Source organism: Balaenoptera musculus, chromosome 6 (genome assembly GCF_009873245.2).
Source record: "Balaenoptera musculus isolate JJ_BM4_2016_0621 chromosome 6, mBalMus1.pri.v3, whole genome shotgun sequence".
Lineage (NCBI taxonomy): Eukaryota > Metazoa > Chordata > Mammalia > Artiodactyla > Balaenopteridae > Balaenoptera > Balaenoptera musculus.
Genome location: NC_045790.1, coordinates 25,797,721 through 25,813,586, shown reverse-complemented (window position 1 = coordinate 25,813,586; position 15,866 = coordinate 25,797,721). Strand labels below are relative to the sequence as shown.

The 15,866-nt window shown below is 36.6% G+C and overlaps 1 protein-coding gene across 6 annotated transcripts in view; it reads right to left on the bottom strand.

Annotated features, from left to right (window-relative positions):
- MFSD14B (major facilitator superfamily domain containing 14B) overlaps positions 1-15,866 on the bottom strand; it is an 84,950-nt gene that overhangs the window by 13,799 nt on the left and 55,285 nt on the right. For 4 of the 6 annotated variants that reach the window (XM_036855020.1, XM_036855022.1, XM_036855023.1 and 1 more), the window contains 2 exons: positions 5,544-5,671; positions 3,677-3,791 (listed from right to left, as the gene is read on the bottom strand). In XM_036855020.1, the coding sequence (XP_036710915.1) occupies positions 3,677-3,791; positions 5,544-5,671 (243 nt within the window). Of the gene's footprint in view, positions 1-1,974; positions 2,053-3,676; positions 3,792-5,543; positions 5,672-15,866 lie in introns of all 6 variants that reach the window. The other 2 variants (XM_036855025.1, XR_005020269.1) reach the window with 2 other exon arrangements.

Here is a 15,866-nt window from a genome sequence, read left to right as displayed (position 1 = left end):
GTGTAAAGAATCTAAAGATCATGGAGTATACAGAAGAAAACACTCAATCATTTATTTCATTATTTGTCAGACATTTCTAATTCTACTATCATAATTCTATTCTAGCCAATTGGACATTTTCTAAGATAAAGATTGTTCAATAACTCAAGATTTGGTCATTAAGAACAATGGAATTAAATTATTATCTATATAACAATAATTTAATATGTAAGAATACACGATACATCAGTTTTGAACAGAAAATGACTGCCTTCTACTAAGCTCCCCCACAAATTTGAAGGGGATACAGTAACTACTTCAGATATAAACAGGGGGGATAAAGAATGATTGATTATGAGATTAATGCTCATTATCAATAAATGATGCACTCCAAACCATGGTAAACTTTTAAATTCATCTTTCCCATCCATGTGATGTATCCTGCAACACTGCTCTAAGGGAGAAGTGCCCTATTTTCTGGTATTTCCATAATTCAAACATTTGTACATTGCCATGGAGAAACTACCAAAGGCAGAAATCTTAATGAGAATCTTTAAGTCTTGCAAAACACGAAGAAGACACGAGCATTATTATTTACAAGTCTATGTATCAGAAAACCCGAAAGCTTCATAACTTGACTTAGATGGTACCGCAGGGCAAATGCTCTCAGACACAGAGGGGCAGGCCTACCCCCTCCTCCTAACACAGCCCAATTTGGTTAGGTCCTACAGTGCTCAGGATTTCCTCCTCCCATCTCTCCGTCTACTAATGCCCACCTATAATACCCAAATCTTCCTCCCTCCATTCCCTTAGTGGTACACTGAAGCAGGTATAATACTTAAAGATCAGTTTAATTTCTTCAAGTATGCAAAAAGTAAAACATAATTATTATATACATGTAGTAATAGTGAGAAACAATAGGAATTTAGTGGGAAAAAATCTGTTATTAAAATATTTAATAATGAATACTCTGGGAGCCAATTTAATCATGTGCAATATGGAAATGAAAGTAAAAAGGTTAGTCACCAAATTTCAAATATCAGAAGGGGACAGGGAGCAGCAGTGGTTTCCTAATTGTTTTATTTGATTAGTTACATTACTCTGCCACAGTTGGTGCTCAATAAATACTTGTTGAATGAGTTTCTGAGAATCTATGGCCCCATGAAATTCTGTGTAAAACGTTGCATCTTTCTTAAAACTTAAAGCAGCCTACTTGCTTAGTTTGTGTATTTATCTAAAATCCCTCTTTGATTTAACACTCAATACGACACTGGTGAATAAATCTAAAGGATGACTTCACCACAGCAGTCTCTCAATGAGCATTAACTTAAATTCATTATTGCAGCCATTGAAAGAATTACCACTTTTCTTTGTTTACTGCAGGAGTTTCAGTAAGGAAGATAAACATATATATTCTTTAACAGACCTCAAAATGCTTCTTAGAATTTCAGCTAGACTTGATGGACAATCCTGTAATTAATTGGCAATAAATCCTCCTATATCTGTAAGGTAGCCTGCAAGCTTTTTTTCTTTTAATTTTTTCAGGTTTGTCATCTCAACATCTGACATGTAAAGGTAAATGTAAAGGTTAGCCACTGACCAAATCCTGAGTCCTGTGACCAAGTCCAGGAAGCCTTACATGCTGGTTGAGGGCACACTTCAGTAGGGCGCTCCTCTCACTAACTTCTCTCAACATACCTACGAACAGGCATTATTATAACTGCCATTTTACAGATGAAGAACTGAGCTAGAGACAGGGGAACTAAGTCATGGTCACTTTGGTTCCGGAACTCTCTCTCTCTGAAATCTTTCCTTAAGTACCACTGCTTAGCACAACAGCTTCATGAGGGGTTTTTCTGGTGGAAGCAGGGAACAAAAATCGAATGAAATTGGAGGGAAATGAGTGTTTTCTGTGATGTTGAGAAAAGCTGCACAAGTGTGATAAATGAGGTTTCTGGCACCCCTCAAATCTGCTGACCGACCCTGAGAGCCCACCTTGAACACCCTGCCTTCTTTGAAGCCTTCCTATCTGCTTCTCCCTCTGTCCTCCTCCGCAGCACTCTGGAGATGCCCCTGTTTTAGGACATGACATGAGAAACATTCAGGGGAGGAGGGAAGAAGGAAAGGAGAGAGCAAGTAATAGCTACAGGGTAAGTGGGGTCGAAGGAGAAGTTTTTAAACTACTGATGTCTAAAGTCAACAAAGTAAAAATTGCTGTTGTGTTTTGTGGAACAGCAGTAACTGACTTATATGTCCATCATTGATCCATACAATTATTCACTCAGTCAACACTGAATGACTACTTACTGTCTTCCAGGAAGTGGGATTTAAAAGAAAAAGTAAGACTCAGGAGAGAAGTATCCTGAGTTTCCGGCATTCAATCCCCCTCCAAACATTCAACAACCCAGCCAGATCATCTTTCTTCTTCCATCTTCTTACTATAAACATTTCAAACACAGGAAAGTTGAGAGAAGAGCACAATGCACGCTGAAGGGGAGCAGAATAAGCCACCCCAAAATGTGCCACTTTGGCATGTGGATTGTTTTTAGCTGAAGGCAATTAAGACCCAGGAAACTCAGGAAAAGCTTTTTACCTTTCTCTTAACAGCCTAAAAGAATTTAGACAGGAGGCCTATGCCAGGAAGAGAGCAAATAGTAAAGATAACTTTTTATATCAGACTTATCTGCATGGAATGGCAAACATTTGTTTACCAGATATTTGCTCTCCTCATCTTCCTGTGAATTGTCTTCCTTCCCTTTGAAGCCCCAGACCCCTACCCTCTTTCTCCTTAGCTCAGGATGGTATATAAGCCTCAATTGCCTGACTTCCCTTGAGTATCTCGCATCTTTGTGGGACTCCCATACATATGAAATTAAATTTGTTTTTCTCCTGTTAATCTGTCTTACGTCAATTTAATTATTATGCTGGCCAAAGAACCTAAAAGGGAAGAAGGGAAAATTTTTCCTGTCCACACCCAATTACCCCAAGAGGTTCACACATTGAACACATACCCACAAATGCTTGCCTGTCATCTTTTCCCCTTGAACCACTTAAGTAATTTTCAAAGTTGTGACACTCTGACCTAAATGGCTTCAGCCTGCCATCTTCTTTAGGTCTTTCTTCTCCTACATAACCACAGTGCCATTATCTTGCCTAAGAATATTAGAAATGATTGTCAATTACCCAAAAAAGGTCTCCTATAACTTTTGTTATACACTCAGCAATTATTTGCTGAATGAATGTAGTCCTTTTTCTGTAGTACCATGTCCCAAATAAGTGCCTGAGTCACACAACTAGCAATAGAGTAACAATGGATTAACATGGCTGAGGTTTTATCACCTCTCCAATTCTAATTAGGTACACAGAGACCTATGATCGTAGCACCTGTTTACTGTTTATGGTTCCTCAAGAGATTAGCTAACAAGAAACAAATCAAACCAACTTTAAAAAAACTTTGCAACTGACAACTCAACACATCCTGCCAATCTTCCAACACTAAAACCAGAAAAAAAATTACTAGCAATTTCTATCTTGCTATTTTTAACTTCTCATAAGTCTCCTTTTTTATTTCAATTGCTTTGGATTTTCTTTTACATAAGTCAATATTTAACACTATTTTAATAAAATCTCACTTTCCAGTGAATTTTTAGTAGAATGTTCATTATTTCTCTGATTAAAAAACAATCTATTATCTTACCCATCCATAAGCAGTACTTCGCTCATGCTCCTGAGTAACATCAGCTACATAGGCAAATATCACAGAGAACGTGACTGAGAAGACTCCAGACATGGAAATCATTGCAAAATACCACCTATAAAAAGATTATTTTAAACACCCATGAGAGAGGTAGTGTATACACACTTTTATAACCAAAGCCAAAGATATCATGTAAAGACTATAAGCCAAAAAATAAATTTAAAAAAATACATGTATATTTAAAGATATAGAGGACAACTAATAAAATTATAATCAAGATGGAGAGGAAGGAGAAACATACTAATTTTGCCACTGTTCAAGGGGTTTTAGTAAATGCAGTTTAAAAACACGAAAGAGTAAGGGTATGCAGTAAAGTTATACTTTTAAAGGTAGCCAGAACAGAAATTAAAACTTTCTAAACTTCCTAGCTTCAGCTAAGAAAAATACATATACACAAAAGCAGGAAGCATTTTAAAAATTAATTTAATTAAGACAAAAAATTTCTATCATATGCATAGATGCTTAAAAAATCTAGTTAAAATATTAGCAAACAGAATCTCACAGAACAAAAAGTAGGGTTTAATCCTAGGATGTAAGGATGTTTCAATATTAGAAATCTATTAATATGATTCATCATGCTGGTAGATCTAAGGAGAAAATTCAAATGATCTCCACTGATGCAAAAGGCATCAAATAAAATTTGACATTCAACCTTGATTTTAAAAAAGAAAATCTCTAAATAAAATAGGAACAAGTATTTTTCAACCCAAAAGGTAGCTTAATACTCAATGATGAAACATTATATTTCCTTCATATATATGAGGTAGATAGGTCCATAATCATTACTTTTATTTAACATTATTCATTAGTCTACACAAGTAGCAGAAGCAGCAGCATGAAAACTGGAAGAGAAGAGGTAAAATCACTTAAAGATCTGAAGAAAAAAATTTTAAGGTATTGAGAGGACATTAAAAAAAAACCCTAATTCATCAGAAAAGCATGACTTGTTCTTGGACAGAAAGACTCAATACCAAAAAGTATTTTATAAAAATTCATCTGGTAGGAAATAAAATGATTCCTTATACATAGCCAACATATTTGGAACATGACAAATGTTGACATAAAATTCCTATCAGATAATCAAATGAGAGTATTTTCACATGAGCAACCCCCTCCGAAACTATTAATCGCATTTTTAAAAAACCCCCGAGAAAGTGAAACACAAAAACCCTCCATTCTAAAGTATGTTCTTCACATAGGAATAGCATCTCAGCAACAGGAATTTTGGCCAAAATACCATCCTCTGTACTCCAGAAAAACTAAGTTACTGCTCAGGTGCAAATTCCAACCCATTTTTATTAACTAAATAGCCTTGGTTACATGCTAACTATTCTCTCCTTATTTATCATGAAAAAATGAGATCAAATTAAAATTCACATTATGATTTAGAATAGGCTATTGGTCTTAATACAGTACACAAAAAAGTGACTCCTGCCTTTTGATATAAACTATGTTCATGTCAGTGCCCCAGAGCAATGAGCTGACAAAAACAACACATTTTCAAAGTCAAATGAGTCACAGTTGAGTGAGTACAGGGATTGTCTGCCCCCTCCCAGGACCCAATCTTGTAACTTACCTCATGGCAACAATAGCTGCCCTTAGAGACATCTTTTCTTTCTATTTCTTCACCTAAGTGAAGAACTTAGGTGGGCATGATGGCAACTGCCTACTAGCTTTCAGTATTACCGAAGAGTTCAAATGAGAACACAGGTACAACTGCTTTGCAAAGGTTAAAAAGCACACTGCAGGTGTACTGTCCACAGGTGATCCAAAACAGACAGTCATGATGGAGGACCTAGCCACTCACCATGGACTGATCCTCATCAGTGGAATTGGAAAGCAGGTGAAGAAGACGGTGCCGAGGAGAAAGGGCTTCCTTCCCCACACATCAGACAGCGCACCTATGAGTGGGGCACTCAGAAAAGAGAGCAGGCCCTGGAGAAGAAAGCAGAAGCAAAGGTCAGATTTGTAATGTGATCCCACAACTACCTGTAATTCTTATTTTCTAAATGCATTTCTAAATGCTCCAATTCATTTTACTGGCTCCAAAACAGAGTAATTTGAAACATTAAATACAACCTGTCATTAAAAAAAAAAAATCCTAACAAAATTTTTAAGCGTGCTGTTTGAGAGGGAAGAAAGGGATATGAGTTTGTTTTCTGGGAGAAACTGGAAAAGAGAGGTGATGTAAAATATATACACCCACAGTTGGCCCATAACGTAAACACACACCAAGGGTATGGAAAGAAGCCAGACACTTAACTCATTTTAATAAATATGTATAGCATATCTATCATGTGCAAAGCTCTGAATTAACTGGTGAAATGAAGACACTCAAATGAATACACACCTTCTGCTCTCAAAGGGATGAACTAATAGGGATAGCAGGATAAGTATGCATATACTAAATGTCCATAAGAAAAGCAGATTTTCTTGTCATCAAACTTAAAGCTGTATTTGCCTGGTGAACTTAGGACAGAGATAATGCAAGTTGCATAAGATTTGAAAAAAGAGTTGAGGCTAAGGGGAAGCAAGAACACCACACATAAGCAAAGAAAGTAAAGAAACTCACATTTACCACTTCCTCACAATTTGCCAGTCACTCTGCTGGTTGGTCACTTCCATATCTATTTCCTTTTTGAAATCAGGGTCCTTTGAGGTGGCCACAGGCTTGCCTCTCAGACCCTGTTGGTGCTATCATCCTCCCTTTACATGCTCTGTCTGCACACTTGGCCACCACCACCTACATTATGAACAGCTTTGCAATCTCTCTTCTGAGCTCTGTGCCTACAGCCAAATGGACTTCCCTACTTTGACATTTAACATGCACACTGCTCCCTATAAACCTGACCAAACACCCACACTTCTCATCTTTGCTAAGAAGCTGTCCAAAGCTTTCCCATCATCCCTCCACTCCCCAAGGCGATTTTTCAGACCATTCTCTCGTAATGATTTCTCTTTATCCATCCCCTGCTGTGTGACACTCTTCAGCATTTCTTGCCTGGATTTAAATAAAACTGCTTTCTAACTGTCTCCTGCCCCTGGTCCTAGTTCCCTCCAATCTGTCCTCCACATACCCCCAAGAGCAACCTTGATGAGCTGCAGACTTCCGTTCTCTGATCCTTTGTTTAAAACTCTCCACTGTGCAGAGTTGAAATTCTTTAGCAGGTATTTAATAGGTGAAATAATGAGTGTCTGAATTTTGCTTTTAAATACTACAAACAGAAACTAGGTGATAAGTACATGGGCGTTTATTACATTATTCTCTCCTTTTGTGTATTTGAATTTTCATAATACATTTAAAAAATTCCTCAGCATAGCATACAGATAGAATCCTCCAACATCTAGCACCTAACACACATCCTCTATGCTTTGTCTATATACAATACTTCTTAGTTTTCTGAACATATACAATACCGTGTTCCTTTCTGCCAACAGGCATTGCAAAGGCCCTTGTTGTGCCTGTATGCTTCCCACACTTGGACCTGGCAAACTACTAGTCATTCTTCTCAACTCCAAGCAAGGAGCACCTCTTCCTCTATCTATTTTCTTAGCTACTCAAACAGAATTAATCACACTGGTTTTTGAGGGGTGCAAAACAAACAACCCTCCCCGCCCAACCTGGTACATATTGCTTCTATTATAACTGTAACACTCTATTACAATTACTTGTTATTTGTCTATCTTCTCTATTGGATTAGAAATTGACATTAAGGTCAGAGGAATGGTTTCTTTCCTTCTCTGTACCCTTGATGCCTATCACAGGGTCTGGTAATAAGGGCTTTCAAAGAGGTTTGGTAAACTGAATAGAACTTTTAAGAGCAAATCAACTCACAGTAGTTTCCAAGGTCACATGGCTGAGAAGAAAAAGAATAGGATTCTAATCCCTTATCAGCCACTAGTAAACCCAGAGCCAATGGGCCAGGGGACAGGTAAACTGATGTAAGGGGAGGTGAGAGAAGACTCAATGGAGGGCAGGCAAGTTGAGGAGAAAAGCATTTTGGCTCCTCTGAAATAAAATATTAATCCATACCCAGGCATCAAACCTTGTAATTTATAAGCCACAGTGGATTTCCAGGGCATTCGGTCTGTTCTTGCATCAAGACAGTTAAATGACCTCCTTTAACTAAGAGCTAAATGACTGCAGAAGCAGGGCTTAAATTCACAACCTGCAACTATCAGTTTCATAAATTTTAGAAACGAAAATCTTTTACGTTGCTTTAAAATTCTCTAAAAATATCAAATGCCTGAGTTCTTGGGTAGTATAGAACTGGTCAAGAAAAATATGTAAAGAAATTTAAGAGGACAAGGCAGTAGAAGTAACAACCACCACAAAAACAGTAACAAAAACTCTAAACACAAAGAACCCTGGAAAACTTTTTGGACAGTTCTGATTTTAGATTTCATACAATGCTTTAAGATATGGAATGCATGCCATTAAAACAAAGGATATGAGAAGGCCAAGCACTGAAGTTTTATTTAAAATAATGTAGTTTTTACAGATAAAAGATAGTGTTATCTAGATTCTGGATTTAAGTTGTAATTTAATCTATTCATTAAATAATTATTATTTAAATCAAATTCTCAGTGACAATAGATGTTGAAAATACCCTCTGGGAGAACCTATATTTTTATTAAGATGCTAAAATTCAATCTAATAAATACTTGCCTCTTTGGAAAACTTGTATTTCTTAAAAATCAAAGACTTTCTTCTGTCCCAGAGTTACATCTTCACTACCCAATCTAGCCCTAGATCCTATCAGGCCACATTATTACAACAGTAGATTGAGAAGGGTATTTGTACCTTGATTAGGCAAGTACTTCATCAGTCCTAAAGATGCAGAGCACAATTTGCAAATGAGAACAAAATGTTTAAAAATTAAAACCAGACTGACATCAAGGCCCTAGCCTTTAACGCAAATACAGTTGATTCTCATTATTCACAGAATTAAAGAACACGGAACCATTGTTGCTAGAGGAAACACAAGCTTGGGTTCCTGCAAGACTCTGGTCACATAGTTTCATTAACTGATCAATACATAACCTTGATTAATGTGTGTTTCTGTTTAAAGATGCCTTATTTAATATGTATATTGTTGATTTATTAACAATGAAGTTTCAGCTGACAGCACTATGACTCATGTCTGAATGAGGCTTATCTAACACAGTATTTTCTCCATAAGGTACATCAAGGCCCTCCTGCATTTAGAAATACTTGACAACACTTCGGCATTACACTTGGGGCCATTTTAAACAGAGAAATTATCAACAAAAGGAACAAAAATGCAAAATATATGGCATTACATGGACTGCAAAAAGGACATGTTTATAGTATGAGACCTGAAACAAGAAGAGAGAATGTCCCCTTGTTCAACCTCAGCTGGAAACTCGCAGTTGGGCAACTCAAATTCCCTCCTTATGCCATATATAAATGAGCATGAAAGCACTGTATTGATTTGGGGGTTACAAATAAATTTAGCGAGTAGGCAGATCTGCAAATATGAAATCCTGGAAAAATGAGGACCAAATGTACTAAGCCATGCTATCGTGGCCCAACGAATACTGGATAAAACATGATGTGTAGGAGCCTAGGTGTGGATGGCAAAATTAACCAACAGTTAATACGTCACTTTTGTAAATTAGCTTCCCGGTCCAACTGGCATCATTAATTGGCCAGTAATTCTGCCATGGCCTTACAGGCTCTAATTTGACAAAACAGCAATTAAAGCTTTATTGTTCAATTAAATACAATTATCCAATAAACTTTTTAAAGCATACAAAGAATAGCAAATACAACTCATTTGAAGCAAAAGTACATGAATTTTATACTTTATATAGCCATCATAAAGGTTTTAAGTGTAAGTTTTCCTTAACATATGCAGCTGGCAAACATTTGACTAAAATAATTGGGTCAATACCCTTAAAAAGTTTTAAAACTAAAATTTTTTTTTTGTTTTCCTTCAAATATTTTAATTAACTTTGCAATTGAGTTTGAGGTAGCAATGGTACCAATGAAGAATAAAGTACAGTTATTTAACTACTTCTGAAAATTTTCATTTTTCCATGAAAAAGTTCGCATCTTATGACAACTTTTCAGTATCCTTTATAAGCCGCAAGGAACCTGCAACATATAGACATAGTTTACCCCAAAATCATATTCATTCACTTTGATTTTTCATACAGTATTTTACTAATAATGACTTTTATCTCTTTCACTTCTTAAAAGGACATCAAAGAGAAAATTTCACACTAATGGAACTGTGGTTTTTATTTACATAACTGACAAATGCAAATCCTTTCACATAAAAAAACAGTACTAAAACAGGGGTCACCTTTCAGACCTAGGACCCAGTAAGACCCTGTACAGAGTACAGAGCTTCCCTTCCCAGGGTGCGTAACAATCAGTTTAACAGGGCAAATGAGAAACATGATACACAAAGTGACTTTAGTTCAACTGAAGTCCGGGAAAGGGAATTTGTGAAGCATGAAGAAGGTCTAAGAACAGCTGGTAATCCTGAGACTTCAAGGAAAGAACAATATGGGCAAGAGGGCTGGAGTGTTTTCTTTTGATCAGAGGAGAAAAGGGGATGGATGTAGGGAAGATACACGGAAAGCAGAAACAAAAGCATATGAAAGTGCAATTAAATTTAATTAAAATATAAAGAAACAGACTGTCACAGGCTTTCCCTTAATCTTAGAAGTAGTAGGGCTATTACTTCAAATTGATTACAAGAAAGAATAACAGCTAGCATTCCTATATGCCAAACTGTTCTATGCTTTTCACACAAATGTCTTACCTTGTGAGATGGGTACTATTAGGGTAAGTAACTAGCCTAAGGCTCAGGTCTCATAAGCAGTAGAAGCGGGATTCAGCTCAGGTGTGAGGTGGCTCTAGGACCTGAGACTAACCCATAAGCCCATAATTCAAACCAATTATTACACTTCTTTTTTACTGACATTTTAGTGTCTCTATCCTGAAGCATATAAAGTACTAGACTTATCTACTTGTGAATTCTCTTAAACATGTTTTAATAAATGGATAAATTAGCAGCCGGTTATAAAAAACTATTTAAAATTTATGAAGTCATCTCTCTCAAGTAGGTTGTTTTAACAATTTTATTTACAGATAATTAAAAGGATAGTCTTTATCCAAGTTCCTGTCCAAATTAAGAAAGCAAGAATTACTGTGTGTGTGTATGTGTGTGTATGCAAAGCACTTCGGTACTTAGTAATCCTAAAGGGTAGCTATAAGAGGACTTTAAAGGTATCTTGTTTTTTATTTTTTATTTTTTTAATTCTTAGAAACATCAGCCAACAGTTTCTCTGTGTGCTTATGCTATGTGCTGCTTCATGATTTAATTCATTAAATAGCAGGATGAGACAGCTCAGCAGCAATTCCTAGGATTAGAGAAACTCTTGACATATTAAATGTCCCTGGATGAGTGTCCTGGTAGACGATCTACATGGCCATCTCCTTGATCAGACTGGACCATCAAGTCTAGACTAAGAAGCACTGCGTGTGAACTTCTGTGGCCAAGCCCTGGGATGGATTGCTGGGTCTTCTACTTTTTCGCCTTTCCCACCCCTTGCTGTGAATAGACAAGATTAAAGCTGCATGCTACAGAGGCATCTTCTTCATATCAATTGATCCAGGTGTAAATCAACCCTGGGCATCTGGCCCACTTAGTTTTAGTTTGGGACACTGATGAAGATATCTAGTTTTGTATTAAATATAAAACATGCTAAAGAAGGAAGCTTCAAGAAGTTTCAAGGTAGACATTGGGCAATTCGACCAGCTGGTCTTCATGAAAAGAAATGATTACAGTCACTCTATCTGCTCATGTTAACCAGCAGTAATACCTAGACTTCATCTACTAAGTCAAACCACAGCATCTCAGTCTGGTTATACTTCCAATGAAGTATAGCCAAAACTATAATACTTTAGTGGTTAATTTTATGTGTCAGTTTGGCTAGGCTATAGTACTGAGTTATTTAATCAAATACTAGTGTGGGTGTTGCTGTGACGGTATTTTGTAGATGTGGTCTAACATCTACAATCAGTTAGCTTTAAAGTAAAGGGTATTACCCTCAATAACATGGGAGTCTCGTTTAATCAGCTGAAGGCCTTAAGAGAAAAATCTGAGGTTTCCAGTAGAAGAAAGAATTCTGCCTCAGGACTGTAGCATTAACTCCTGCTTGAGTTTCCAGCCTGTCAACCTGCCCTACATATTTCAGACTTGCCAGCCCCACAATCATGTGAGCCAATTCCTTAAAATAAACCTCTTTATATATATTCTATTGGTCTTATTTCTCTGGAGAACGCTAACACAACTTCTTATTGCTAGTCACATAACAATGTCTACCATATGTTTCAATTCCATAAAAATAAAAAATGTTATTGAAAAATGTTTGGAGAGTAGGACTTTCAAAATCTGAGAAGAGGGATCAGTGTGAGTTTTTCCCTTTATAATTGTTAAGATGAACAGGTACTTAAACTAATAATCATTAAAATGAGGGGATTATCATAAAATAAAGTACATCATTTAAAAATAAAGAACTGAACAATCCTCATTAGAAAAATAAACAATACACAAAGAACTTGAAGGCACTTCATAAAAGTAGCCAGCAAATAATGTAAAAATCCCCAACCTCACTTGAAATCAAAGAAATACAAATAAAATTACATTGAGACATCATTTTCAAGCTTATCAGATTAGTGAAGATCTGAAAAGTAATACTTGTATTAGAGCATGGTGAAACAGATGCACACACTGTTGATGGACTTGTGAAATGGCACAATTGCTGTAGGAGATAATGTGGTACTATATAATCAAGATCTTTTAAAATGCCCAAACTTTTCTACTCACTAGTTATACCTTGACAACTCTATTTTTTTTAGGAAACAATAAAAACTGTAAAGATTTATTTTAAAAAATTTGTTACAGAATTATCTTCAGTAGTTTGAAATCAGAAACCACTTATACAGGGAAATGGATAAATAAATTATGGCATATTCATACAATAGAATAGTATACGTACAACCACTTCAAATACAGGCAGTTTTTGCTTTGCATGGTAGTACAGGACTGAAAAAAAATGTGCAAGCTGAAACCATGTAAAGTGATTTTAATCAATGGGAAAAACTGATTTATTCTACGACATTTAGAAATTTTTGTCAGAACACTGAAAACTCTTTTACTATCAGTTATACATGTTTAGTGAAATGAAAAAAATAGTAAAACTATCAATAGTATTTACTTAGTACACTGTAATGTAAAACATTAAGAATTAAAGTGTTTTATTTCTTTGTAAAAAACTTATCAAGAGTCATTTGAACAGTGCTTGTCTTCTTTGTAAGTCATATAATGTATGATGCACAGTATCTTCTTTGCTTTGGAAAATTGTCATATGCCTTTTTAAGTTTGGATCAGCTTCCAACATTTATCCTTTATGCTTTCAGTGTCATGCAATATCATCTCTGAGAGCTCTTTTATTTTATTTTATTTTTTTAAACATCTTTATTGGAGTATAATTGCTTTACAATAGTGTGTTAGTTTCTACTTTATAACAAAGTGAATCAATCATACATATACATATGGCCCCATATCTCTTCCCTCGTGAGTCTCCCTCCCTCCCACCCTCCCTATCCCACCCCTCTAGGTGGTCACAAAGCACCGAGCTGATCTCCCTGTGCTATGCGGCTGCTTCCCACTAGCTAGCTATTTTACGTTTGGTAGTGTATATATGTCCAAGCTTTTTGCTGGCATCACTTCCTCTGGGACATCTTTATCCTTTTCATCACAACCATTTTCCTCATTTATGCTGATAAGTTTATCTTCACTAAGTTCCTTTGGCTACACATCTAGAGTCTCTCCAACTAGCTGGTTCTTCTATAATTACTCTGAGGTTCTGTATGAATCCCACTTCCAGCATTATCACCATTTATTTCTTTACTGCATTCTCATCCTTGTTGGCCAATTCCTTCTTTCGATGATCCATTTTTGTAAACTGTCATGTGGGTTTATCACTGGATCAAGGAGGCAACACAATGGCATGTTTTGCTGTATATGCATGAACTAAGATGCACAGTGACCGGTCACCAACACTTTGAAACGTCGTGACTGGTTATGATGTGCATCTGTTATTTATGTAGTGTTTTGTGGACTGAGGAGTTAGCAGCAGTTTGTATTTTATGCAGCTACTCACAGTTAATACACCATGGTAACAGAATTCTGAATTGTGCTGAATTGGGAGACTCATGTTATATAACTGAATGGTGGTAACTGAAATTTGTGCATATTGGAACATGTAAGAGGGGGCTGGATGTATTTTATGTAGTTTTAATGTTATGGGGAAATTACTATGATATAATTAGTGACCGCTGATACAAGAAAAAAAAGATACACAGTTAAAGTCTCTGAGTAAGCTGGATCTTGACTATATAAAAATGCATAGAAAAAGACTGGAAAGAAATGTTATTTCAACAGTATTTACTTAGTGCCTACCATGTGCCAAGAACTGTTCTAGGTGCTGGGGACAGCAGTGAGCAAAGTGGACAAAAATCCATGTCTTTAAGAAACTTCCAGTCTAAAAGAGGAGGGGTGATGAGAACACATAATAACAAGATAAAGATAAAGCAAAATATACAGCATGTCAGAGGTGAGATAATGCTTTGAAGAAAAAGCAGAGAAGGGGGATTGGGAGTGATGAGAACTGGACACATTATTCAAGATGGTAGTCAGTGAAGGCTTCACTGAAAAATGACATCTGGGTGAAGAGCTGAGGGGTTCAGGAGTGAAGCTTGCCAAAATCTGGGAAAAGCAAGCAGAAAAAACAGTACCTGCAAAGCCCTCAGGCAAGCACTGGCTGAGGAAGCTGTGGCTGCAGCAAGGTCAGCAGGAAGTGGAGGAGACAACAGGGATGATACCAAAGGAGAAAACGGGGTGTGGGTGGGGTTGGTTAAGAAGAGTGCCACAAACTGGCTTATATTTTATCACGATCTCTACTGAAAGGGGACCAGGTACTGTTTTGATTATAGTTCTATTTTGAGGTAGAATCACAGAACTTGCTGATGGATTGGGTTTGGGATATGGAAGAGAAAGAAGACTGATTCCAGGAATTTTGGCGTGAGCAAGAATGGCATGACCAGTAACTGATATGAGGAAGACTTGTGGGTTGGTCAGGCTGGAGGGGAAGACCAGGATCTTAGTTTTGGAGCTGTTAACTTTGAGATACTTATTAGGCAAGGAAATAGAGATGTCAGTTAGGCAACTGGATAGACAAGTCTGAAGTACCGGCCCAAGGTCTAGGAAGGTATTTATTTGAGAGTTGAAAGTGATAAGTCTGACCATACCACCAAGGGAGTAAGTGTAGAGATAAAAGAAATTGTTGTCCATGGCTTCAGCCACCCATCTGTCAGAAGTCTAGGAGATGAGGAACATATATTACTTGTCAGAAACAGGGTTAAGAAAGAAGTTAATTTAAAAACATAATTAAAAAAAAACTCAAGTTAACATATGACCCAGCATTTCTACTCCTAAGTATGTACCTAGGATGAAGTGAAAACATATGTCCACATGAAAACCTGTACACAAATGTTCACAGCAGCATTATTCACAATAATCAAAAACTAGAAACAACCCCAAATGTCTATCAACTGATAAATGGATAAACTGTGGTATATCCATACAGTAAAATATTATTTGGCCATAAAAAGAATGAAGTACTAATATGTGCTACAACACAGGTGAACCTTGAAAACATTATAAGTGAGGGAAGCCAGTCACAAAAGAACATATTGTATGACTCCATTTACATGAAATGTCCAGAACAGACAAATCTATAGAGACAGAAGGTAGATTTGTGCTTGCTTAACACTGAAGAGGTTAGGGGGAAATGAGAAATGACTACTAATCGGTACAGGATTTCTTTCAGGGGCAATGAAAATGTTCTAAAATTGACTGTGTGCTGATGGCTGCACAACTCTGTGAATATATTAAAAACCACTGAATGTACACTTTAAGTGGGTGACTTGCATGGTAGGTGAATTGTATCTCAATAAAGCTGCTGCAATAACCAAAACCAAAACAAACAAACAAAAAACTCCAAAACTAAAACTGGAGAATTCACA